The 25,524-nt window shown below is 34.5% G+C and overlaps 2 protein-coding genes across 4 annotated transcripts in view; one reads left to right on the top strand and one right to left on the bottom strand.

Moving 5' to 3' along the window:
• LOC124372149 (MMS19 nucleotide excision repair protein homolog) overlaps positions 1-18,259 on the bottom strand; it is a 55,881-nt gene extending 37,622 nt beyond the window's left edge. Inside the window, exons 1-4 of the mRNA XM_046830518.1 lie at positions 17,846-18,259; positions 11,478-11,716; positions 7,916-8,060; positions 122-309 (exon numbers count right to left, since the gene is read on the bottom strand). Coding sequence (XP_046686474.1) covers positions 122-309; positions 7,916-8,060; positions 11,478-11,716; positions 17,846-17,942 — 669 coding nt within the window. The 5' untranslated portion in view covers positions 17,943-18,259. The remainder of the gene's footprint in view (positions 1-121; positions 310-7,915; positions 8,061-11,477; positions 11,717-17,845) is intronic.
• Positions 18,260-19,365: 1,106 nt separating this feature from the next.
• The window catches only part of LOC124372156 (beta-mannosidase-like), a 47,034-nt gene continuing 40,875 nt past the window's right edge, over positions 19,366-25,524 (top strand). Inside the window, exon 1 of one of the 3 annotated variants that reach the window (XM_046830526.1) lies at positions 19,366-19,462. In XM_046830526.1, coding sequence (XP_046686482.1) covers positions 19,451-19,462 — 12 coding nt within the window. In that variant the 5' untranslated portion in view covers positions 19,366-19,450. The other 2 variants (XM_046830530.1, XM_046830543.1) reach the window with 2 other exon arrangements.

A 25,524-nucleotide genomic window follows, 5' to 3' on the forward strand; every position in this document is an offset into this window, starting at 1 on the left:
ATACACCTATTGTAGAGTTACATTATTTACTGTTAAACTTTATTGTACAATTTTTTACTTTATGATCTAATCTAGATTTACAGCCTAAACAGTTAAAATATGGAAGCGGTGAAATACATACGGAATGGAAATCGATGGGGAAGTAACATGAGACAACTTCAAAAGCATCTTCAGTCAATGGTCCAAGAGGAATGGAAGAGTAGAGTTTGGGTAAAAATGAAAACAAGATCAGAAGATTCCTTGGGTCTCGTTCTCCATCGATCGATGAGATTACATTAAACAGAAACTCAGAGCTCGTGCTTCTATAATCTAAAACCATTTAGTGCAATTTTAATATACTTTAAATAATATGGTTCAAAAATTATTTTGGTTTAAACTCAGTATAAACTATCCACTTGCTCAATACCCTATAATGGCGTTCAAAACTACAGAACACATAAATGTTATTACAAATTCTAAACTCATAATGTTTTTTGAACTGACCTATTTCAATCACTGAAAAATGAACTAGCCAAAAACTAAAAAAAAAACTTCTGAATTGTTTACATACAATCTTAAAATAGTTAATCTTAATTTCTTTATACATTTTTTTGTTTGAAACAAAAATAATTTGTATGAAAACACATTTTTCAGTAACATTTATATTTAAAATTATTGTGTGATAGTGAATTTGATCAATATAATTTTGGTGAGCAGTTGTTTGGCAAAAACATCATGCTGATATTATTCTCCTCGTCCTTATTTACAGGGAATACTGGGGGATATATCTACATTCCATCTGTTATTATTAACTAATTTTGTGAATTGTTAGCTACTCAGTGGATATAAATAAAAACAGACATTTTAGTGACAACACTGTTGCTTTCAATGACAAAATATGAGTTCTAAACACACACAAAATTATTATGAATATACAAGAATAAAAAATGCATTATAGTCAAAATCCATTGTCCAAGCATTCAAGGGGTTAGAAAGACTTCATTTCTTTTTGCCTCTCTATCTGTCTGCCCACAAGATATCTCAAGAATTAACTACAAATATTAAATACAAATACAAAAACACTATTTCAAAATACATTAAGTATTGAAATGGTCTCAGGCAATTTAAACAAAAACAAACTTGTTTATGTAGTGGTTTATCGTCTTCTTTAATGGAACTTATCCATTAAGTAGAATGGATTGTCGATTAACCAATCAGTAAGGGCATTCTTCAATCTTCCTCCAGAGAGACATCTAATTTCCTCTAGCTATGCAGGTTATGCAGCTTTATGACAATGTAAGAAGGTTTCTTCTCATATTGGGAGACATGGTGAGCTGGGAGATGGTATCTTGAGCTATATTGGATGTTATAGTCATGACGATCTTTACCTTGTGTTAAAGATTGTCCAACAGAAAGTTTTAAGGTATTCAGATAAGTCATTTGTAAACAGTATAAATAATACATTTGCCAGTTTTAATCTGAGGGAAATTAACCTTGAGTGAGGGATTTGTTAATTATATTTTTAAGGGTTGTTGTAAGAGACTACACTTCACTGCAGTGCTTCAACAAATTTGTGGAGATGTCTGTTGCTGCAGAGGTTTTAGGTTTGAGATTTTTAATAATATACACTTCTACTGCATTTGTATTTGTATTTTGAAAGAAGAGTAAATCATGTCCAGTGTGTGATTTTGAAAAATAGCTATTGGTTGATTTAGGGTTGTTTAGTCTTCTCTCTGCGATGCTGGTTAAGATATAATTCATGTGATTAGCTAAGTACGAGGGGTATCCAAAAAGTAAGTTTCCATTAATTATGAAAAAGTTAAAAAGACTCAAAAAATAACTGAAACACATTTATTCAACTTTTTACATCATACCTTATTTTTCTACATAGTTACCATCCCTTTCTAAGTACTCTTGGTATCTAGGAAGTAGTTTTTTTATTCCAGCATCACAAAATTCACCCGCCAAATTTTTAAGCCAAGTATCCACCTCATTTTGAAGGTCATCGCTGTTGGCAAATCGCCGACCACCAAGGTGTCTTTTCAGCTCCGGAAACACATGAAAATTGCTAGGCGCAAGATCTGGTGAGTATGGAGGATGACCAAAAACATCCCACTTAAATTTCCTCAAAAGTTCCATTGTTGCACGAGCAGCGTGTGGTCGGGCGTTGACCGTGCGCGACAAAAGTCCGCGCCGTTTATTCTGTATTGCCCGCCGAAGTCTGGTGAGAACTTCACAATACCTTTCTGCATTTATGGTTTCGCCACGAGGAAGATAGTCAATCAATAACACTCCACGGCAGTCCCAAAAAACTGTAGCCATTACCTTTCCTGCCAACTCAAAAACTTTGGCTTTTTGAGGAGCTGCCTCTCCTTTTTTTTGCCACACCATACTCTGGCGTTTGGTCTCTGGAGTTGAGTGGTGAATCCATGTTTCATCACCAGTGACTATTCTACTGAAAAGGTTTTCATCTTCATCGTCAAACAATCGCAAGAAAGACTGGGCAGCAGCCATTCGTTTGTTTATGGACATTGCTCAATAAGCGAGGCACCCATCTTGCACACACTTTTGCAAGCTGAAGATCTTCTGTCATGATATTGTGCACAGATGACCGGCTAACTTCAACACTTGACGGCAGTTTATCCATAATTATCATGGCAGAGAGTCACTCGCTTATCATTGTCAATAACTGCTCGTACAGCATTAATGACGTCAGGTTGCCGAGAATTGGCCGGTCGGCCACTACGCTCATCGTCATGAACATTCTCTTCCTTCCAAAAACATTGCACGCCAACGACGGACCATCTGAACGGACATAACATGTTCACCATACACTTGACACAACTAACGATGAATTTCAACGGCAGTTTCGTTTTTGGCGGTCAAGAAACGAATAACACTACGGACTTCGCAACTGGCGGCAGAACGCAGTGGAGTCTCCATGATGTTTGGGCAGCAACTGACTGAGAAGCGTGACAATGGGCCAGTGACCGGCGCACCTGTTGCCAACCGAACCGCGCCTTACCTCAGCGCCTTACCTCAGAGGTTCTTGTTAACCTCAACAAGGGTGTGCCACCCCCTGCCTACTTTGACTGTAGAGGCTCGTTCAGAGCTGGCCTCCCCTTCTTTCAGGATGACTTTGAGATGTAGTGCCCTAATTCTTCCTCATGGATCTCGATAGGAGGCGGCCCCCTACTCCATAACCTTACCCATCCTGAATATCCTATCACTCCGGAAGCAGCGCAAAGGTTCTTACAGGACTAAGTGCAATTTATAAGCTTCTTGTCCTAAGAGAACAAAAAAAAAAAAAAAAAAAAAAAAAACCGAACCGCGCTACATATCCCCGCCCACAGCTGCATGCTGTGTTACGTACGCGTCTTTTTACAGAACAGGGAAACTTACTTTTTGGATACCCCTCGTAATAATAGGTCTTCTTGCTTTTCCTAGATTTCTAGCTTCAACATTTTTTTGTGCTGCACTTTTTCCATTCTATCAGTTTTATTAGTTGCCACAGGACTTTAGATTTTTTTTCCGCATTGTTTATGAAATTGGCTGAACCCTCTTTTCTCAGCTCTCTCAGCTTAAGATCGTAGCCTTTTTAAGCAGTGGCTAGATCAATTTTGTCTTGCTCATTGTTGGATTGTTCATATTTAATCAGAATTTTGATGTAACTTTCTTTTAGAATGCAAGCCTCTCTATCAGTAAAAATGAATATTCTTCACTTTCTTTTTTTTCTCTAACTGTTCTTAGAGGACATGCTTGTTCAAGGGCCGTAGTTACTGTTGTTATAAATTTAGTAGAGGCTTCTGCTGTTGGAGCTTTGAGAACCTCTTCCCAGTTTTCCTCAAGTAGTATGGAATTAAAAGTGGTAAGATTGTTTTCACAAAAACTTTGTTTCATTCTCTTTCGACATGCGGAAATTCCAGGACTAAATGTCAGCTGGGCCGTACACAGTTGTGCAGTATGGTCAGATAAGCCATTGTTAAAAACTATATTCAAAGTGATAAAACTTTGTCATGTATTTCGTGATCCTGGTCATGTTTTAAACCGTCAACATTTATGTTATCAAGTATAAGGATAGGCTGATTTTCCACTTTTGTATCTCAGATGAGAGTAGTGTCTGATTTAAGCTGCCAGAAGAAGATCTGTATACACCTGCTACATATAGTTGTTTTTTATTCAGTGTCAGCTTAATCATAGCTATTTCACAATATTCTGTAACAGGAATGGACTCTGAAATGTGTACTATGTTTTCTTCCACATATATTGGTACACCACTTTTGGTGGTTAACTCTACTGAAATAGGCAGCTAAAGAGAAGTCAGGGATTCTGAAGTTATGTAAATCTCCTATTGTAACCCATGTACTGTAAGTATCAACATATTAGGCTGGACGTCTTTAAGTTGCCTGAAGATGGAATCCTCGAATCTGAAAGGCCTCGCAAAATTAAATTAATATTGGAATATGTATTATAACTTACTAGTGGTATTAAATAAAAATATTTCCAATGCTCCAAGAATCTTCATTTTTTAATTTGTTAACTTGAGATAACTTCTTCCCTTTGCCATGTACCTTCGCGGTGTCTACAAGTCCAAGAACTATACTAGAAGAGAAGTTACAAAATTGTGAGAGTTCTGTAATGAAGTGTTCTATTTGGTGTGTAGTGGGGAAGGTCAAAGTATTATTACTTTTTTGCTGCATGTTTTGCAGGCTCCTAGAGCTAAAGTTTTAATAGTAAAAGCCATTTTGTCAAATTTGGTGTTCATATATGACATTTCCAGAAGTAGAGCTGTGTAATGATCTCAACTATTTGGGCATCTTGTACAGGAGAGGATGTCTGTGTAATTGAATCTCTATAGGTTTAATTTGTTAGTTTACTGCTTTGAATTTTCTCTTGCAACCCAGAGTTGGATTTTCCAGTTCGGCTATTAGTTTTGCATAGTTATCGATGATTACCATGCAATTTTAAATCATGGTACTCTGGATTTCTATACGGAATTTATTCTCTTTATCATATTGGGCTTGTATATCTGTATTAAATTGTAATATATTTTCTATTTTATTTTCCATTTCTTCCAATTTCCTCTCCATACCAATTAGTTTGGATTTTACCTACTCTACTTTTAAATTCTCGTTCTTGGCAACTAATGCTGATCCAATTTTGGTAGCCATCTGTAACTCATCCTCTCGACTATTAGAATTCTCTAGAAAGTTATTTTTGATGCGACTCATTTCCAGATCCTAAATGGTATCTGAGCTAATCATTTTTACTAGATCAACTATTCCATGGTTTAAAGCCTGGAGTTAGAATCACCCTGCATTCAATGCATTGCCAAATTTCAATTTCATGGGTGGCCCAATTTTTTATTTATTTTTTTTTTCTAAAATATTTTGATATTCAGCATACCATTTTACATATGAGCCTGAGCATTTTATACCAAGGCACTTAACTCCAATATTGCATGTTATAAGTCATGTGGTTGAAATGGTGTTGGTCTGTTAAAAGGATAAAAATTTACTTGTCAAAAAAATTATTGTAAGTGTAGATGTATGAGTTACAATACTGTACTGTAGTAAGGTATTTTTGCTGGCAGCTGTGTGAGGTAGGTCAGAGGTGGCAGATGGAATGTGCTGAGCTGTCAATGTCAGCAGTTGTTGACACTATTGAACCTTCATTGCTGCCATATTTTCACTTATGTATTACTTATAACTTTATAAAACTTTAAAAGCATTCATATTACTAGGGGTATCTAGAAAGTAACAGACGTTTTTGAATGGTATGACAGTGGGTGGGGCTACAGCCGCCATCTTGGTGTCCAAACACTCTGGTGTTCAGTACGCATCGAGCTGTAGTTGCGCGCGGTCTGATTCGCTGTTACTTTTCTCACTATGATTAATTAAAATGTGTGCTGCAATTGAAAATCCCGCCACTTGTGAAGTGCGTTCAGTGATAAGGTTTATGGTTGGCAAAAAACCATAAACCAATTGAAACCTATCATCAACTGTGTGAAGTTTATGGAAATGAAATAATGAGTGAAAGTAGAGTAAGGCCGTGGTATATTGACTTAAAAAATAGCCGCAACAATACTCATGACGATAGTCGTAGCGGTCGGCCAAACCTAGTGACTGAAGATTTGATGTTGAAAATCAATCACAAAGTTCGTAAAAATCGCTGTTTCACAATGAGTGAACTCTCCGAATATTTCCCACAAGAAGTTCACTTCATGAAATTGTTGTAGGGAAGCTTGGATACCACAAATTTTGTGCAAGGTGGGTTCAAAAAATCTTTACGGAAGATCATAAAAAAACAAAAACTTACTGCGTCATTAACTTTCCTTGATGAATACGATGAATATGGTAGTGAACTTCTAGATCGTATTGTTACTGGTGATGAAACGTGGATGAAGCATGTCAATTGTTAAACAAAAATGTAGTCTATGGAATGGGGACACACACATTCTCCAAAAAACCAAGAAAATGTCTCCAAACTCTGTCAGCGAAAAAGATTATGGCTACTGTTTTTTCACATGCTAAGGGTGTAATTCTGGTTGATTTCCTTGAACGAGGATCAACAACCAACGCAGAGAGATATTTTGAAACATTGCAGAAGCTATGGCGAGTGATACAAAACAAGCATAATGGAAAATGGAGTTCAAAAATTTTCTCTTTCCACGACAATGCACGTCCCCATACAGCCAATTGTACATGACAAATCTTGGATAATTTTGATTGGGAAGTGTTTGATCATCCGCCTTATAGTCCAGATCTGGCACCAAGCAACTACCACCTCTTTCCAGTGAAAAAGACCTGACTCGCAACACAGCGCTTCGATAGTGACACTGAATTTCATGCTGACGTTAATCAGTGGTTAAGATCTCAGGCAACAGATTTCTACAAAGCTGGAACCGAAAAACTTGTGTCACAATAGCCTAGGAGTGTAGCTTTTTAACGTATATAATAAAATATCCCTATTTCAGTTGGTTAATTTTTATTTCAAAATGTCTTGTTACTTTCTGCATAGTCCTCATATATGCAAATAAGGTTTATGAGGAAAAATAATCTTTGTATAAGCTACTGAAGTCTTGTTAATCTTAATTGTTTGCCTCAGGTTAAGAATGAGGTCAGTTTTTTATTGTATAATGAGTGTTACATTCTTGTGGTGATACTATTAATTTTAGTGTTATAAGAGAAATGGATTTACAGTATCTAGATAAACTTCCATACAAGTGAGTAATTATATATATTGGGGAATTACACACTTAAAAGCATTTATACTAGGAGCCACTTCACATCGCCTATATCATTATGGTCAATCAGCCATTTTGAATTATGGTTAATAGATCATTATGGTACTGATCTACAGACTTAAAATTTTACATGAAGCTTCGATGACGATGCATGTTAACTATGATATTTGGCTAACATTTTTACATTGGTCTTATGGGTAACTATGATGGCAACAAGAAAATCACACAATAAATAAATTTGTAAACAAACTGAGTAAAATTATAAGATATTTTAACATGTGATATAGTAATATATGTTACCTATACCAAGACACAATTAGTTCAATGCTTTGCAATTTGATATAAAAATAAAGGTTTTAACATCCTGACGTAATTAACGAATTTAATTTTATCAGGATAAAGTTCATCAAATTATGTTTAATATAGTCTTTTGCTAAACCTAGGTGCTAACATTGAATGTATCCGAAATAATGTCATTCTTCTACTCTTGTTAATTAAAAGGACAAGAAGCAGGAGTTCTGAACTACTTATAGCCATCTTTTTGACTGATATAATGCTGTTATACAGCTGATTGACCAAGCTAAATTTGCCACACTGGTTGTACAGGTTGTACCACTAGTTTTCCACAGCTAATAAATTAATGAACACATTGTATATTTAGTTTGACTTAAAATTAACCTATAAGCCTACCTTCAAGGCGGTTGAAAATGATATACTGCAGTATGTTGTAGAATACCTGTCGATCATGAATAACCTGAGTCTGCCAAACTACATTGGTAAACAAGGTAGAAGTGATTTCATGTAGACACTCCTTAGACAGGTCAGGACACTGAACCTGCAAATACATAATGCACAATAAACATATTCAATCAACTCCTCTAGTACTTCTCAACTTTGTAAAACATTCACTAAATAAAACTCACACTTATTATAAATAAACTGAACTAAAAAAAAAATAGGTCACAAGACATCTGCTTGCAATAAGCAACTACTGCCAACAACATAATTGTTTGGTATGATTTGTTAATTTTAACAAAGAATGTATTAGTTTAGTTATTTACCAGTTAACCCTCCAAGTGATACTCATATTACTCTACAGTGATAGGCCTTTTTATGATGATGCGCAGTGTTTTTTGTTTTAATTCATAAAACATATCAAATATATCGAAATATAACATATTATATATTTAAATGTTCACTATAATATGTACTAAATGGTAATGATAAAGAAAAACTTATCAAAAAATGTTTTATTGTATTATTTTACTAATAACCTTGAAAAAAAAAAACTTTTTCCAACAAAAATTATATTTTTGAGGCTATTTTTCACAATTTCCATAGCCTAATATTTGAAATTTATTATATACAAAAGATTCACAATTTAAGTTTGAACACAAAGATGTATAACACTTGTAATTTATATTTACATGAAAATTGATTTTGAATATGTTTTTCACCAGCATAAACAAATAAAAAACTGCCAAAAAATGTACTTTTCATCATCATGTTCCATATAATGTTTATTTGTATCTGCTTGAAAATATACGACATAGAGTACCAAGTAAAGGAACTCTTTCTAAACCGTTTATTATAAAATATAGCTGAATTCCGATACTAGTTATTATTTTACGTCGTTTTTCACAAACGGCTCGGACTGAGCCGTTATCGATTCAGACGCGGTCCCTAACGGCTCGGTCCGAGCCGCTATCACTTGGAGGGTTAAGGGTCATTCCATGTCAGTTCAACCACACAATGACACCCATCAGGGTCTTAGATTTTGATAAAAGATAAATATAACCTTTAAGAGTGCTCACTATCTCAAGGGATGTTTTTCGCCAGAAGTGCGGAGGGGCGCAACTTAAGCCCACACTAATGGCCAGGGGCATTCCCGATGGGTATGTTTCCAACCTCAGATCATGTACCAGATCGTCCAATTTTCCAAATTCACGCACTTCTGGCAAAAAAAGAAAATATACCTCAATATAGTATCTAAATTCAAGCTTAGATGACGTGACTGCTCGTTAACTTTTTATATTTATTTCATAGTTTACGAGGAGGGGACACCATTTCCTTACCCTACTGTAGGCTCAGTAAAAAGATGAACTCTTTTCCTGCATTGGCTATGAAAATGTTTAATTTACTGCCTCTACAAGTAAGGCATCTACGGCTGGAGGTCTTCCAGTCTAGGGTCAAAATTTGGCTGCTGAGGAGAGCATTCTACTCACTGGAAGAGTTGTTTAGTAGCGAGTTTTGACACTATCTTGCCGCCACAGCCTGTGTAAATAATGTAAATAGTTTGTAAATAGCTAAAATTTTAACAAAATGTCTTGTACATGGATAAATTTTTTACCCCATTGATCCAGCTACCTGGTCAGGGATGCAGATAACAAGTATCAAGTAAGTACAGTCTAATAACTACTAGTAGATAGGGACAGAAATGCCTTCTTCTCACAGACATTGCTTCCTATTGGGAGGCAGAAAACAAGAATCGATCATCATAATGACATTTAGTTAGATGTCATGGATTCGAGGTTCCCGGAGGGTTGAATAAAAATTTTCATGTAGATTTCCTTAATATAAACATGTAGTGTAATTAATGTAGATAGAAGCTCCTTTATTGTTGATAAAAACCCATAAAAATTTTAGCTGTATAATCTTTTATGAAGTAGGTTAGACAGATAAATGTTATGGGTAGATATTTACAAAATTTTATCAAAAAAAAGTTAAATTATCCAAAATAGTTATATTTTTCCAGTTTTTGTAGAAACAAAAATAGACCTAATTAAGTGAGTTTTGAGGTTTGATAAGTACCGATCGGAAATGCCCCTAAGCATCAATGTGGGCTTCAATGGCGTCTTTGTTAAACAAAAACTCAACATTTTGAGCTTTTGCATTAAAAATCACTTATTTCATTAAACATATTAAAATATTTATTACAAACCTCTGATACAAAACTAATACTCAACCTCTAATTAAAATATATATAAATGAATTGCTGTTTGTTAGTCTCGCTAAAACTCGAGAACGGCTGGGCCAATTTGGCTAATTTTGGTCTTGAATTATTTGTAGAAAACCAGGGAAGGTTTAAAAGGTGAGAAACATTGGAGAGTTTGTCAGAATATTTAATAATTCAAGAAAATAATTATAATATTTACGACATGTAATCTAAACTTAACTGACACTTTCAGCTACAGTTCACAAAAGTCGCAGAAACATTTGTTTACATTTAAATTTTATAAAATATTAAATAATTATACAGCGCTTGATCAGTGCGTTATGCTGATTACAAAAACAAAATTATTATCTAATTCTTATTTTAGATTGCACCAATGACGAATATACCATCTAATGCATTGAAAATAATATTTAAACAGTTTTCTAAAACCCACCCTGAACTAAGCTGCGAATGTTTACCCTTAACAATTTTACTGTAGTTAAAGGAAAAGCAAAGGGATAGCACATTCTTTCCCTTTTATAAGAAACAGAATACAAGTGATGCATTTTGACTGAAGTAGTCTTTTTAAACTTATGTATGCACATATCGGGATATAAAGCAATATTACAAAACATATCACAGACCGCAAATAAACGCTTTTAAATCTAAGTTGCTTTTTAGTCGAAGTTGGTTTGATTCCTATAGGACTTGAAATAGCTCAGATAGTAGATGAATCTCTACCAGACGGAAGTTGACATTAACAAAATTAGGTTTTCGAGACTTATATGTCCATACAACGAAACCTGAAATAGAACCAATAAAAATTGTATTTATGTTTTGAATCTTTCAATCATGGATACTGAAATAATATTTAACTGGAATGTCTACTTATGTTTAAAAAATTGTAGGGCTACATCATATTACATCATTTAAATGTTTTCACTAAGAAAGCTATGATCTTTGATTTAGAAAATTGTGTGTGAAGCCGTGGGTAACTGCTAGTATATACATATACTACCTATCTGTTAAAAGAGCCGCAGCAATGCCTGTACACTATGGTACATATTTTTATATAAAATTGCAATATTCAGTTAATAAACAATAACAAGATTATAAAGATAATTTGTTTTTGGTGAAATCAAGCACATCTAAATTTTTAATATCTTTCCTCAAGAGACTTTATTGTTTTTCCATTTCTCTTAACTTATAGTAAAGCTATGACTATAGTTTTTATACTATAATATATCAAATATAAATGACTATATTTTTATAGTTCATTATTAAAAATCTGTTAGAAATATTATTATATTCACTCACCAGTGATGTTATGCCCTTCAGGACAGCTGTTATAAAGGAGTGGTGCTGTTTCAACTGACCACAGAAGAATTCTGTGATGAACTCCAGTTCGGTTGTTGACAAAAATTGTTTTGGGAGGAATCCCACGACTGATCCCAACACGTCCAGCCCTACATTATGCTTCTCGAGATCAGTACTGGTCAACAATACTTTCAAAACCTCTACAATCTCTACAAGTGTTGATGCCTTGTTTATTACATCTGAAAAAATTATTAACTAATTAGGTAGGTATATCTTAAAAATTATTTAAGAGATAATTACCAAAACATTTATAACTGAAAAATGGTATGGAGATTGAGTTACAACCTCTTAAATATCCAATTTAAATTTATAAAATTAAAGTTATTGATATTGTATAAAAAATAGAGTATCTCACAGACTTGAATTGAAGCAGACTTTTATACAAATAAATTACATAGTTACATTTAGTAAAATGACATAATGACAAGTTTATCACAAAAACAAATAACCTAATTTATTATATTAAAAAGAATCATCTTTGAAAATTGGTTCTATGATTGTGTTCATAACATTTTTAACAGTGAACTGAATCATGTTACTTAATGGTGAAACATGTTATTCAGTTAAACTCAAATTTACCACTATTCTGGTTAACTGACTCAGGATTGTTTCTTCTGGTTTGTCTGCACTTGTTTATTACTGTTTGAGGGTATCTATTTTATCTAAGTTGTATACATAATATACACATAGCGTCTAAGCTGAATCAGATCTTAGTTCACGGTTGTAGTTGTTCCTGACTTATGCGTGCCATAACGCTTTGGTATGTATTGTTTACTTTAACATAGATTTTAGTCATGCATTAATTTAGGCATTTACCTGAAGAAGAGATCAGATTGCACTGTTACTGATTGTATTGTACCACTGAAAAAATGGCAAATGACTGGAAAAATCCTGTTTCCTTCATGCAGTTATTGTCTCAAAATGTATGTTTTAAACACTGAACGATGTTTTTAAATGGTTACAAGATAATGACCTTACTCCTTTAAATCCGAATTGTCAAGTTTGTAGAGGGGAGATGAAAACTAGAATTTAAGGTGGAAATCAAATAGTGTTTCACTGCAAGAAAAGTCAGAACAAACACGATCTGCAAAAACGAACTTGAGAAGACTTTTCTGAACATTCTAAACTTGATATTATGAATACATTGAAAACTCATGTACTATTTTAGTAGGAATCAAACAAACTATGACTTTTCAATTGATGAATACATTTTTTACATCATCAGTACCTGTAGAAATACCATTTCAGATTAGCTAGAGTAATCGTCAGTAATACGATCCTTAATTTAGTTTGTAAATTGCACCAAACTTAGCTTTAAATATGATTTGTAATGTTATTTTGGGTTTGGAGTAAAGCATCCTCGTGTATTTGGTAGAGTTTGCTCCAAAAAAAGAAATATATAATATATATAATGTTTAACATTGTCTGAGCTTTACGAAACATCTTAACCAAATAACTGTTCTTTTGTGTAGTAAAAAATATTTCATCATCCATGAGAGTTTTTAAAAGAAGGCATGAGCAATACTCAAACTCGGTGCAAAATAATTGGAGCAAAGTAACCCCGGTTGACAGTAATCTAAAACATATAAAGCTGGAAGTATGAGAAGTTGCAGTTGAGTAAATAATGGCTTACAGTAATCTCCGGGCCTGGCTCTACACACTATGCATACTGCTTTTTTTTTGCAAAATTAATAACTTAATAACAGAGGAATTGTTGTCCCAGAGAATAACACCATACAAGTGACTGTAAATGTTACCATATATAATAAACAGTAAGAAGAGCTTTTACTGAGCCTCAACTATGAATCCTCAACATAAAAGTACCTTTACAAATTTTATTTAAAATAAGATAATTACAAGAGCCTCCAATTGTAGCATAGATAGTTTTTTTATGTATCATTAACCCTTTTACCGCCAGGCCGCAAGCCACACTTGGCGCGTCGACCGCCAACGATATCTGTATGATAGTTGCGTCGACCGCCAAGCCTCTGTCTGGGAGCGTGTCGCTACTCCGCCACGGCATTTTGCTCAGTTTTACACATGTTTACATTATCACTTATATTTTCGTTAATTACAAAGATAAAACGATGTTGTTGGTATCGTTTTCTTTATTTTTAAATGCGCTAACTTTCTATGTGTAGATGTTGGCTGTAATACATTTTTAAATACTTAATTTTTTAACTTAATTTTTATTTCATTTTTTAATACAAACAAATATTAACTTTGAAGTGTTATAAGTCCCAAAGTTTGTTCTTTTTACCACAAAATCTTTATGCAATACTATTTTAAATTTAACTAAGAAGAACTTCAGGAAGTTTCAAAAAATAATTCAACCATTTGAAATATGTTTTAACCTTTTTATTGTACAAGTACAAAATGAAAATTTGGAAAAAATCGTGACAATGAGTTTTGTAAGTTATAAATTATATGACAACAGATAAACCTAATCAAATATTACCTTAAAATAAAATACAATGATGATAAAAGTATAATGTATATAATAATACTACAAACACTTATATAAAAAGGTATAAAAGATATAAAAAGATACAAGAAACTAAAAATGTAAATTTCACAAAACGAGAAAAACTTAAAAATATTATGGTCTTTAAATTAACTATAGGTCTATTGAGAATTTAACTAAGATTACAATTATAAAATATACATATAGATGATAATAGAACAGTTAGAATAGAATAGTAATAAAAAAGTAATACTAGCCTAAGAAAATATACTGTCTTTACACTTTGTAAAATGTCCTACGTGATCCTTACACACAATTATGTTTGACCAGACACTCTGGGTGTACTCCAACCTTACAATTTGTACACTGCAGTCTGGATCTTTTTCTTTTACCTTCAGGATTGTTTTTTTCCTGAACAAACAGAGCAGTCTTTCTGTTTTGTATCAGGCAGTTTTTCCAGGCCGAATTTTCCTCCAGGACCATCGCCGCCAGTGCCAGCGTCAGCTCTTCCAGTTATCTTATCAGCAGCCAGTTCCTCGACAATGTCTACCATGAAGTCATACCGACACATTGGCTTTTGTGTGTTTATTTTGTACAACACGTAAGCGTTTAGTACCATTCGTCCGAGAACATTAAAAATTACTTTCTTCCAGGTTTTAAGTTTTTTCTCTCGTCCAGATACGTATACAACATTTGATCGGTTCCATCAATACCACCCATCCCTCTGTTGTACTGATGAACAATCTTCGGTTTTGTCTTTATAATTATATTCCTATTCCTACGAATAGTGTAACGAACTGATGTTGCCCTCACTGTTGGTTGAGAGAATAATAAACTGTGACTTGTTCGATTTCTTTTCTCTCCAAGCCATCTGCAGTATTGGTCCCTTTCGCACATATACTTTCTGGCCTACCCTGTACTTTTCCTTTTAGTTGTTTAGGGACTCCTTTTCTGTTTAAACGAAGAGTTCAGTCAGCCAAGTGAGTTTGCTGTACAAGTACCTAGCCAGAGGTATGCTAGTGTGAAAAAATTGTCCAGATACAAGTGAAATCCCTTGTTGAGGTAATTCCCCCATTTCCATTAAATTCACTACAACTTTGTGGGCTAAGCCACATTCTGCTCTCTGCTCAATATCTTCCATGTTTTCTGGCGCCCTTGTAGCACGAAAATGCAACACAATAGTGTGTTATTGCATCACACAACACCCACAGTTTTATTCCCCATCTGTGGTGTTTCTTTTTTGGCATGTACTGGGTTAGACCAATACGTTTTTTAGTGCCTACCAACGATTCATCAATAGACATTGACTGGTTTGGGGTGTAGAATTGACGAAATAATCTATTCGCATGGTCAATCAGTGGTTGAAAACCGGCCCAATGGGTTTGTAATCAGGTTGGCCATGTTGAGGTATATTAGAAACATCTGTAATATGGAAAAATTTCAAAAATGGATTTCAAACCTGTTACGACTCATCAATTTTCTAAACCAGGTGGTTTGATTGGGAGGACTTTTGGCTCCAGTAACTCTCAATTGTTGGTTTACAAATAAGGCCCATATTCAAAACAATGGCCAGAAACGCCTTCATTTCAGCGACTGTAACATTGGGTCCAATCTTTTAGCCTACTATGTGGAGACAAACGGTTTACATGAGCTGCCAGATAGTTCGTAGCATACCTATTAGTCTCTAGTACAAATGTCGAAATCAATGTAGATGTTAGAAACAGGTTCAAGTATGTAATAGGTTTTGAATCTTGAGGGGGGGCAGTGTTTTGGGCCTGCAGTTTCCGCGTATTGGAACGAGTGTTGGAAGCCAGAGTCCTCGTTCTCTATTATTTCGTCCCAGCTGCTTTCTGGGTCATCTTGTCGGGGCCCTTGCCTCACCGATATCAATTGCAGGTAAACGTCTTCTTGGTTGACGTCTTCTGATAGGCCTGTGACATATTTCTCTCTGTGTGTTGACATTATTTTATATCCTCCTCAGATGAAGAAAACTCGTCAATACATGAACCACGCCTAAGCGGAGTACTCGTTCGTCAAATTAGTTAGAGAGGGATTTGGAGTCCTATAGATACTCTCATCTTCACTATCATCTGATGTTGAAAAATTGCCTACATCTGGCCTAGGCGTAACAATTGGATTTGGAACTGTACACTTACCAGGACCTGCAGAAGTACTCGGTAGGTCTGGATTATACGTCGGATCTGCGTCAGAGTCATCCACAAAATCAGAGCTACTTGAATCGTTCAAAACTATTGTCCGTATTACTATCCTCGTCTGAAAAGACGTTTATTCCCGATTCAAACAACATTTTGGAACAGTGTCCCTTCACTTACCGGAGAACGTTGTCTCTTACTCATCCTGTTATTACCGAATGATTCAGAACGAACAAACTGCAGAAACGTACTGGAAACTAACACTAATGATCACTTCAAGTTCTGTAAATGGAAATCAAACACCTTTACAAAGTATTACTGTTCCTTTCATACCCAAACAATAACCACTGTGCTCATAAACACGCCATGCACACCAAACTGACTCAGAGCGCCAGCTGCTACGGCCACGACGCAATAGCCACTGCCATCAAAATATCGCTGATTTAATGTAACCTATACTCTACATAAAAATAATATAAACATAACAAATCAATATTATTATGAAAGTTCATATTGTCCAGAATGCATTAAAATGAACAAAATCAAAATCAGTGGAAACATCAATATCTAATAACCGAAAGTGTAGAGAGCCTATATATAGGCTCATGGCGGTTTACCGCCGCCCATGGCAAAGCCTATATATAGGCTCTTGGCGGTTTACCACCACCCATGACAAAGCCTATATATAGGCTCTTGGCGGTTTACCACCACTCATGGCAAAGCCTATTATATAGGCTCTTGGCGGTAAAAGGGTTAATATACTACCTAATTTTTAAGGTTTAAATCCAGCAGAACTATATTGTTATTTGAAGTAACGGGTAGACTTTAATAAGCGGCCTACATTCGTTATTCAATTGCTATTATCGAATGGTTCAATTGTTTTTATTCAAAAGGACTAATTCGATATTACAAATTATATAACTAGCATATGATTTCAACTTATTAGTTTAGTAATTTTAATGTAAACAATAAACAGCAAGAAGTAACGAATATTTGTAAACTTTGAAAATAGCGATGAATATGAGGAAAATATTTGAGATATTTGTCACAAGTGACTGTTTAAGTGGCTTCAACATCTGGATTTGGCTCCTGGTAACCCATGGGGGGAATTCTTTTCTCCATTTCACAAAAGCGGTTACTCGTAGATATCAAGCTGGGCAAGTTGTAATATTGTAAGGTTTCTTAATATCTAAGTCTAGGCCATACAGTAGTTGGTTTTGTAATGTTATTGTTAAATTTATGTTTTTAAAATTGTAATTTACGAGATTCTTCTTATTACGGTTATTTATAACTCTTATTGTATGTGATTTTTAGATATCAAAGTGGGATAGAATATCGAATTGTTCGATAACAGCAATCGAGTAACGAGTGTAAACCACTTATTAAAGTCTCCCCAATATAAATATTACATAATATGGTTCAACTTTTTGTTTTCAGTATATTTACATTGTCATGAATATCAATGAACATAATTCGACTGTGGTAGTGGCCGCTTATTATCTTGCAGCCGTGTGGGCTGCTTATCAAAGTCTCACCAGTTGCTACTGCAAAACTAAATTTTCCTTCTGTACAACTTGCTTATCAAAAAATTCTTAGAATAGAAAAGGCCTAGTTTCATTCATCAACTTAAAACTAATTATTTTTAGCTTACTTAGTAACCTATTGCTCTTATTGAGTTGTATCTCACTAACCTTCTGCTAGTTGTGTAGATATATTTTTCAATGAGTCTGAGTTGGCGCTATTAATCAATAGTTTTTCAATTATTTCGGAGTTCTTAGTCTCTAACATTTTTATCAGTCCACTTAAAAATATGTTCAAATAATGGGGCTATATTTACTAGCCTAGTGACAAAAACATGAACAAAACACCCTTAAGTTATAAAACAAAATTGCTATAACAGTGAACAAAACTTTACTTATAACCACAAACTATCAGTAAAATAACTAATCTCTGAAAAATGTAATACAAATTACAACGCTCTAACCAGGACAAGGTCTGAATTCCGAATCTTAACACCTAAGTTTAATTACAAATGTTATTTAAACAAAAACCATATTAATGTATAAACCAAAACCAACATAACCTATACCTGTATTTTTGTCAATGATTACAAAACCATCCTGGCTTCAATTTGACTCATGCAGCCGACCATTAATTTTATTAGTCATAAAGTTGTGTATCTAGTACCTTTGTCTGTTCATATAACTTTTATTTATTTACTAAACTAACGACAATACCTTTTATACAAAGATGCATATAATGCTATAATTATTTAAAATAAATATTTCCTTTGCTATAATTAATATTTTTGCTAATAAACTATCTGTCTTAATAATTAAAAATCACAAGTTGTACTTTTTAAATTAAATTAAATTATTAAAAGAGACAGTTTGCTTAGTTAAACGAGAAAGAAAGAACAAATCTCGATCTTTTTTAAATCACAGACCTCTCTGAGATATCTGGTGCAGTAAGAATAGCACAACGGTCAGTGTGTTAATCGCTCGTCGAGTGTCAAGCCTGTAGTGAAACGAACTTGAGTATTTCCCCATAAGAATAATGCACTCAGATTTTTACGCTCTTATTGTTTATTTATTCTTCCAACGGAATTACACCAGTAGTACAATTAATTAAGTTAAAAAGAGTATTAACGATTAATAACTATGATAATATTTAATTATAAATAAATAACAATCAGTGTTAAAAATAAATAATCAACAAAACAAAGAACAAGTAAGAATGCAATTTAGTTAACAAATAATAAACAAAAGGTATAAAACGGCAAAGGCAATAATAGATAGATATCAAAACTGGCAACTGCTGTAGCGTTATAGGAGATGGCTCATGTTGGAGATTTTATACCGTACTTATCAAAATGCTTTTTAGTTTTTCTTGTAAAGTTTATACAATTTTATGTTCAAACAATGAAGTACATCATAGATTGAAATTTTTCTAAATAACCAATAAAAAATACCGAAAAAATTAAAAAGAAATGCATATTTTAATTATGTCTTTTAATGAGTCAACTCCCATATTATTTTATACTACTAAAATTAATTGTGTAATATTGGATGAGTTCTATGTTATCATGTTACTAAATATGGCCGCCATTACCACCGGCTTTTAATTAATTGGCTTGTAAATTGGAGCTGTCTAAAGAAGAATTGGGATAGAAAGCTACCATACCATACCAATAACAATAACATCAACATGTCACATAACCTTAACCTCAATCCAACCTAATGATTTAGTTTTCACTCAATACCGAGTGAACGGATGTTCTTGATATCTTATTTTTCATGTATTTTCATGTAAGTTTACTAAATCTTTTCAGTAAGTTTAATGAGAGTTGTTAGCAGGCCTACGACTTTTGCGCCAATTTCTTGAAGATTTTAAATGGTCTATTTTCATAATTCATGTGCAATGAACTAACAAACTTCTTGTCATCTTTACAATTTTAGGTAAATGTAAACATTAGTTTTTCCTTCAACTTTGTTTGTTAACAAAAAATAATGAGGACTAACTCAAGTAAGTCATAATATTAATAGCAATACAAAACTGAACTGAGTTGTAGTAAATATTTAACTTTGTTCTAAGTCAAATATCAAAATTGAAATTCCTACACTACTTTAGTATCATATATACGCACATACTGTAAAACACAGATTTTTATACCATGTAAGACCAGGAACATTGGTATTCAAAATATAAAAATTGGAAAATTTTCAGATTTAAAACATGTTTTAAGGCTAAATTTCTAATTTATGTTAGTAAGCTATGCCATCTAACTGAAAAAAGTGTGAAGTATGATAAATCACACTTTTTTTTAAAGCTAACAAAAAGTTAGACTTCCCAATTTTTAACACAGAACTTTGGAGGCTATTTTGGGAATAAAACTTTGCATTTAGAGGAATATAAAGAAAGTAACAAATATGACAAGAATGGTGTTGGTTTGAAAGCTCTAGCATAATACAATCAAGAGGTAATCAATTTAACACTAATGACTTAAAAGACAAAAATCGCTGGATTCTCGTAAACAAAAATGGCTGCCACACATAAACGGTGAAAGATAAAATTCTCAAAAAATCATTTCTTAATCTCTTATGAGTATAGTAAAAACAAATAAAAAATGAAAATATCTTTAAATGTTCAAACTATTTAATTTTTATAAATATTTCTAATCTATAGTTGATTTGCCTATCATTGTGGCCGCTTATACTGCAGCCAGGAGAATTTTCCATCAGTACTTTCCCGACCAAAGATCACATACCAGATCGTCCAACGTGATCTAATGTCGGAATAGCATCCTTTGAGGTAATACCCAAATGAAGCTCAGATCACATAAACACTTGTAAAGGTTACCTTTGAATTCAGTGTTACTAGTAACATTTTTATCATAATCTAATCTAAACCTACTTATATCGTGTAATAACAAGAAGTAGATAGGGATAGTGTGCCTTGTTGAGGTCATTGACCTTGAGTTGTCGGGGAAAATTCTAACACATGTAACATCAACAACGTACTTAGTTGGCAGTTGACAACATTATCTCAAACCTTCTGAATGTAGCAGTGGCTGAGGTCATCTCGGACTATTATGGCCAAGAGGCCATCATTACAAAATTTAAATTAAAAGGGGGCCACAAATAACCAAAACAGTGAGACTTACGCTGAGGTAAATTTAATCCTTAAACTTCCTTAAATCATTCAAATCAGTAGAACAACACTTTAAAATATTTACTGGCAATCTAAACATTAACATTATGTTAACATGTGCTACCTTACCAAAACAATTGAGGTTTGTCCAAATAAGGCAAACAATAAATGGAACACTAAGAATTTTTGTTCTCTAGAGGAAAATTTAAATTGTTCTCACATATTCATTACACTACTGCCAATGAGGAATTAAAATTATTTTTCAAAACTATAAAACAGTTTATGGAAGAATGATCTGAGTTTGGAAGGCATATGATGTTTCTAAATCAATCTTTTCCTCTAAAACTGTATGGAAACATCATAAACAATAATAATAAATAATATAATTAAAGTACAGATTGGGAATAGACTTGTGGTGGATGCGGTGGAGATTCCGAACGAATTTAACAGATTCTACAGTCTGTTGCTTGTGAGCAAGGTCCTCGCCTCCAACAATCTCAAAGGTACTGACATCAGTCGTTGAGGATGAAGGATTAGAATCATTCAGCACCCCAGCCAAAATATCAAGAGATCTAAATTTAATGCTCTTAAAACAATGCTCAAAGCATATTGTAGGACCATTAACCCAATTAATAAATGTATCATTTACCCAAGGAGTTTTTTCTTCACTCCTAAAACTCAAAAGTAAGTCCAACTTTCAAAAGTGATGATCCATAGTCCTCACATAATTATTACCGGCTTAAGTCTCAATTGTACCTGGTATCAGTAAACTACCGGTAACTGAAAAACTATTCCTGGCGAGAATGCTTCAGTTTCTGAACAAGTAGGCTACAGCCACTTTTATGACCAATTTCAGTTCAGAAATGGCAAGTCGATGATAGACACTGTCCTGAGCCTAGTCGACAAGGATGTTGAGGCGCTAAAACATGTTTCCACATTTAGTATGTATTTCAATTTCTCAAATTAATTGATTGTGTTGACCTCAGAGCACTGCTTGATAAATTGGAATCTCATGGCATCCAAGGCATTTCTCTCCAGTGGCTCATTTCTAAACCACAGAACACAAGTTGTTCAAATTTCAGACACATGCTCTGAACCAATTCAGCTGAGCTATAGAGTCCCATAGGATGCTATCCTAAGTACAGTTTTATTCCTTATATATGTCACTAACATAGGGTTATCACTTCAGTATGGAAGACTTGTGCAGTGCACTGATGACAAGACCTCAGTTTCACTTTAAAATAAAAATCAATTCTGGAAAAGCAGACATTTGTTGAAACCAACAACTGCATCCAGTATTTCAGCCTTAAAACAAATACTTCTAAATCAAAATTTTGAATTATGCTTTGAGACCAGTAGATAAGAACAATGTCTAGCTGTCATGTTTGTAGATACGGTACTGGAAAAAGTATACTGGCAGAAATTCTTGGGAATGTACCTTGATCGAAGATTAACCTAGAATGATCATATTGATCATGTTTGCTCCAAACTGTCCTCAGGCATTCATGTTTTAAGATCCTTACCTAAATGCTTTTTTATTCAGGTTCGGATGACAACGTAGTAATGGCTTGATTTACCCCCACCTCACCTAAGGTTGGTGTTATGGGGAGCTTGTGCAAACAATCAATTCTTGAGATCATGTATACTTAAGAAACAAGTGATTTGCATAAACACATATTTGAAAACACTGTGAGTCTTGTAAGGTATCCTTCAAAAAGTTGAAACTATTAACTCTTCTGTGTCTCTATGTCTTGGAAGCAACATTGTTTTGTATCTAAATGTGCTATGATATTCATACATATGCGACTAGAAGCAGATATAAGTACCAAACTGGGAGACAATATAGTCTATGAACAATTACCATCACAGGTATGTGTTCTTTTTATCAATAAATTGCAAAATTCTGTAAAAATGCCCAAAGCCCACGCCATTGAACATTTTATTAGAATACTTTTAAGTGTCACAAACATTTTATAATGTTGACAGGTTTCTGGCATAGGACTGGGAGACCGCCCAATAAGACCGATGCCGTTGCTGGAGGTGGGAGGAGTAGCGAGTGGATGGCCGCATGTTATGATTAAATAGTATGTTTGAATGAGATTTCTTGTGGTATGTTTGTCAAAACTTGATTCAGAGATAAATAAATAAATAACGTCTTTATTTGAAGCGATTTTCAACATTACATTGTTGTTTTTCAAAATAACTCAAGTCATACATTTTCAATCAAGGCACATACAAATCGATCTATCCTCATCCGAGAAATACAAAATTAAACTAATCAAACCGATAATACATTACATTAAACAGCTATTTAGGGGTGAAACACTCCTCCTCCAAAGCCAGTCTGAGATTGTTTTTAAACAAGGAATATCCATAAGCCTTTAGACTGTGAGGGACGCTGTTGTAAATCTGGGAGCCAAAGTATCTAAATCCATTCCTCCCCATCTCTAGCCTGACCCTGGGCACCTCCAGCATGGCGTCCTGCCGAGTGTGACAGTCCCTAATCTCAGCCCGGGTTTGTATTATCCCCCTGAGGTAAGAGGGTTTTCCCGTCAGCAACACCTTGTGAACAAGGCAAGCCACCTAAAGTTTGAAAATGCACTTTATCGGAAGGATCCTTGCTGTACGGTGATACTGGCTAACGTGATCAAATTTTCTCAGGCTGTACACCAATCTTACAGCAGAGTTCTGTAACCTATCAATCAGGACCGTACCCTCAAGGGTCAATCTTCCCCCAAATATAGGAAGAGCATAAACAATAACTGGGAAAACCACAGCTTTGACAATCTTAAGTTTCGCTTCCTCCTGGAGTAACCCCTTAAACCTAAACAATACTCTTAACCTATTCATTACACCACGATTGATATTTTGAACATGGTTCAAGAAGGTTGTCAAAATATGTGATGGCTGCTATGCATTGTGAGATATTTTGGCAATAGACTAATTTGATTTTATTTTACTCTAATGTATTGAACATGCACTGCTAGCAGATGATTTGACTTCTGCTTGCTTGTCGCATCAGTCGCTGTGCCACACTCCCGTCTGTACACGTCAACACACTTCCTGTTATTAACATGGTGGACCACTAAGTCATTCTTTTATACCAACTTACATATTTAGCTTTATGATAGAGACAATATTTACCAACAAGGTTTGCTGATTTAAACAAACTGCTTTACCATCTAAAGTGGTATTTCAAATCAAATCAATATCCTTTATTACATGTTCATCAAGAACAGAAATGGTGTCAGTTTTACAGTAAAATCATTGATTGAATACCTACATAAAGAAACTATACAAAATAAGAGTTGTTTTGTTGGACAGTCTATTCTTGTTGAAGAAACTCGTTTATGGAGTAGAACGGATGTTCAACTAGCCAGCTGTGGAGTCCTCTCTTCAGCTTATTTCCATTCCTTGTCCGTAAGTCTCTAGGCAAGTGATTGAGGAATTTAATACCCATGTATGTTGGTTTTTTCTCACATTGAGCTAGCCGGTGTGCTGGAAGACTGTAGAGTTGTGCATTACGTGTGTAGATCACAGCCTCTCATCATGTTCTGTCCATCAGCATGCATCACAACTTCCTGTATGTAAAGACCGATAATTGTTAAAATTCCTAGTGACTTGAAGGCCTCTCTGCAAGTGTTCAGTCTCTGGAGTCCAGCTAGAATCCTGATGGCCCTCTTTTGTATAACTAAGATTCTTTGGATATTTGTTGTGGATGCTGCTCCCCAGACAGCAAGGCCATACCTTAGATGCGTTTCGAACAGTGCAAAGTACGCTGTTTTTGTTATTGTTAGGTCGCTTATGGCTTTGACTTGTTTGAGTGCATAGACACAGGAGTTCAGATTTCTGCAAAGGTTGTCTATGTGTCTGGTCCAGGTTAACATACTATCAAGCGTTATACCTAGGAATTTAACTTTGTTTTCCAACGTGGCGTTTGGAATCTGTGGTACCTCTTGATTGCGATATCCAAATCCTACTTGACTGGTTTTGGTGGGGTTGACAACTAGATCGTTGTTATGGCAGTACTGGTAGGCTGAATTGAGAGATATATATGAGCTTACAGCTAGGTTGTCAATCGTTTTGTCACTTAACAGCAGGGTGGTGTCGTCTGCATACATGATGATCCTACAGTAGTCCTGAAGATGTTGAGGCATGTCATTGGTAAACAAAATGAAGAGCACTGGTCCCAATACGGAGCCCTGTGGAACACCTCGGGTTATTGGCAATCTACTGGATTGGATACTTGTTGTAATATTGTTTATCGTGTGCTGTAGTTCTACTAGTTGATGTCTTCCAGTTAAGTAGCTTCTGAACCATTCTTTAGCTGTTCCAGATATGCCTAGGGCCTCAAGCTTTTTGATGATAAGGTTATGACTTAGGCAGTCAAAGGCCTTAGAGAAGTCCAGGAAGAGGCAAGTTGAGAGTTTTCTTTCTTCAAGGTCATCGATTACAGTTTCTATGAGTTTAATCATTGCTGTTTTTGTTGATTTGCCCTTGGTAAAACCATGCTGTGTGTTTGTGAGTAGGCCGTGTTCGTTGCAGTATGTTAATAATCTTTTAATGACTATTTTCTCACAGAGCTTAGAGAAAGTTGAAACAAGGAAGATTGGTCAGTAGCTGCTAGCTGAGGCAGGGCATCCATTTTTGTATTTTGGGTAGACCTTGGATATTTTCATACCTGATGGGAATTGACCTTGTTCAAATGATTTATTAAATA

Source organism: Homalodisca vitripennis, chromosome 1 (assembly GCF_021130785.1).
Source record: "Homalodisca vitripennis isolate AUS2020 chromosome 1, UT_GWSS_2.1, whole genome shotgun sequence".
In the NCBI taxonomy this organism is placed as follows: Eukaryota; Metazoa; Arthropoda; class Insecta; order Hemiptera; family Cicadellidae; genus Homalodisca; species Homalodisca vitripennis.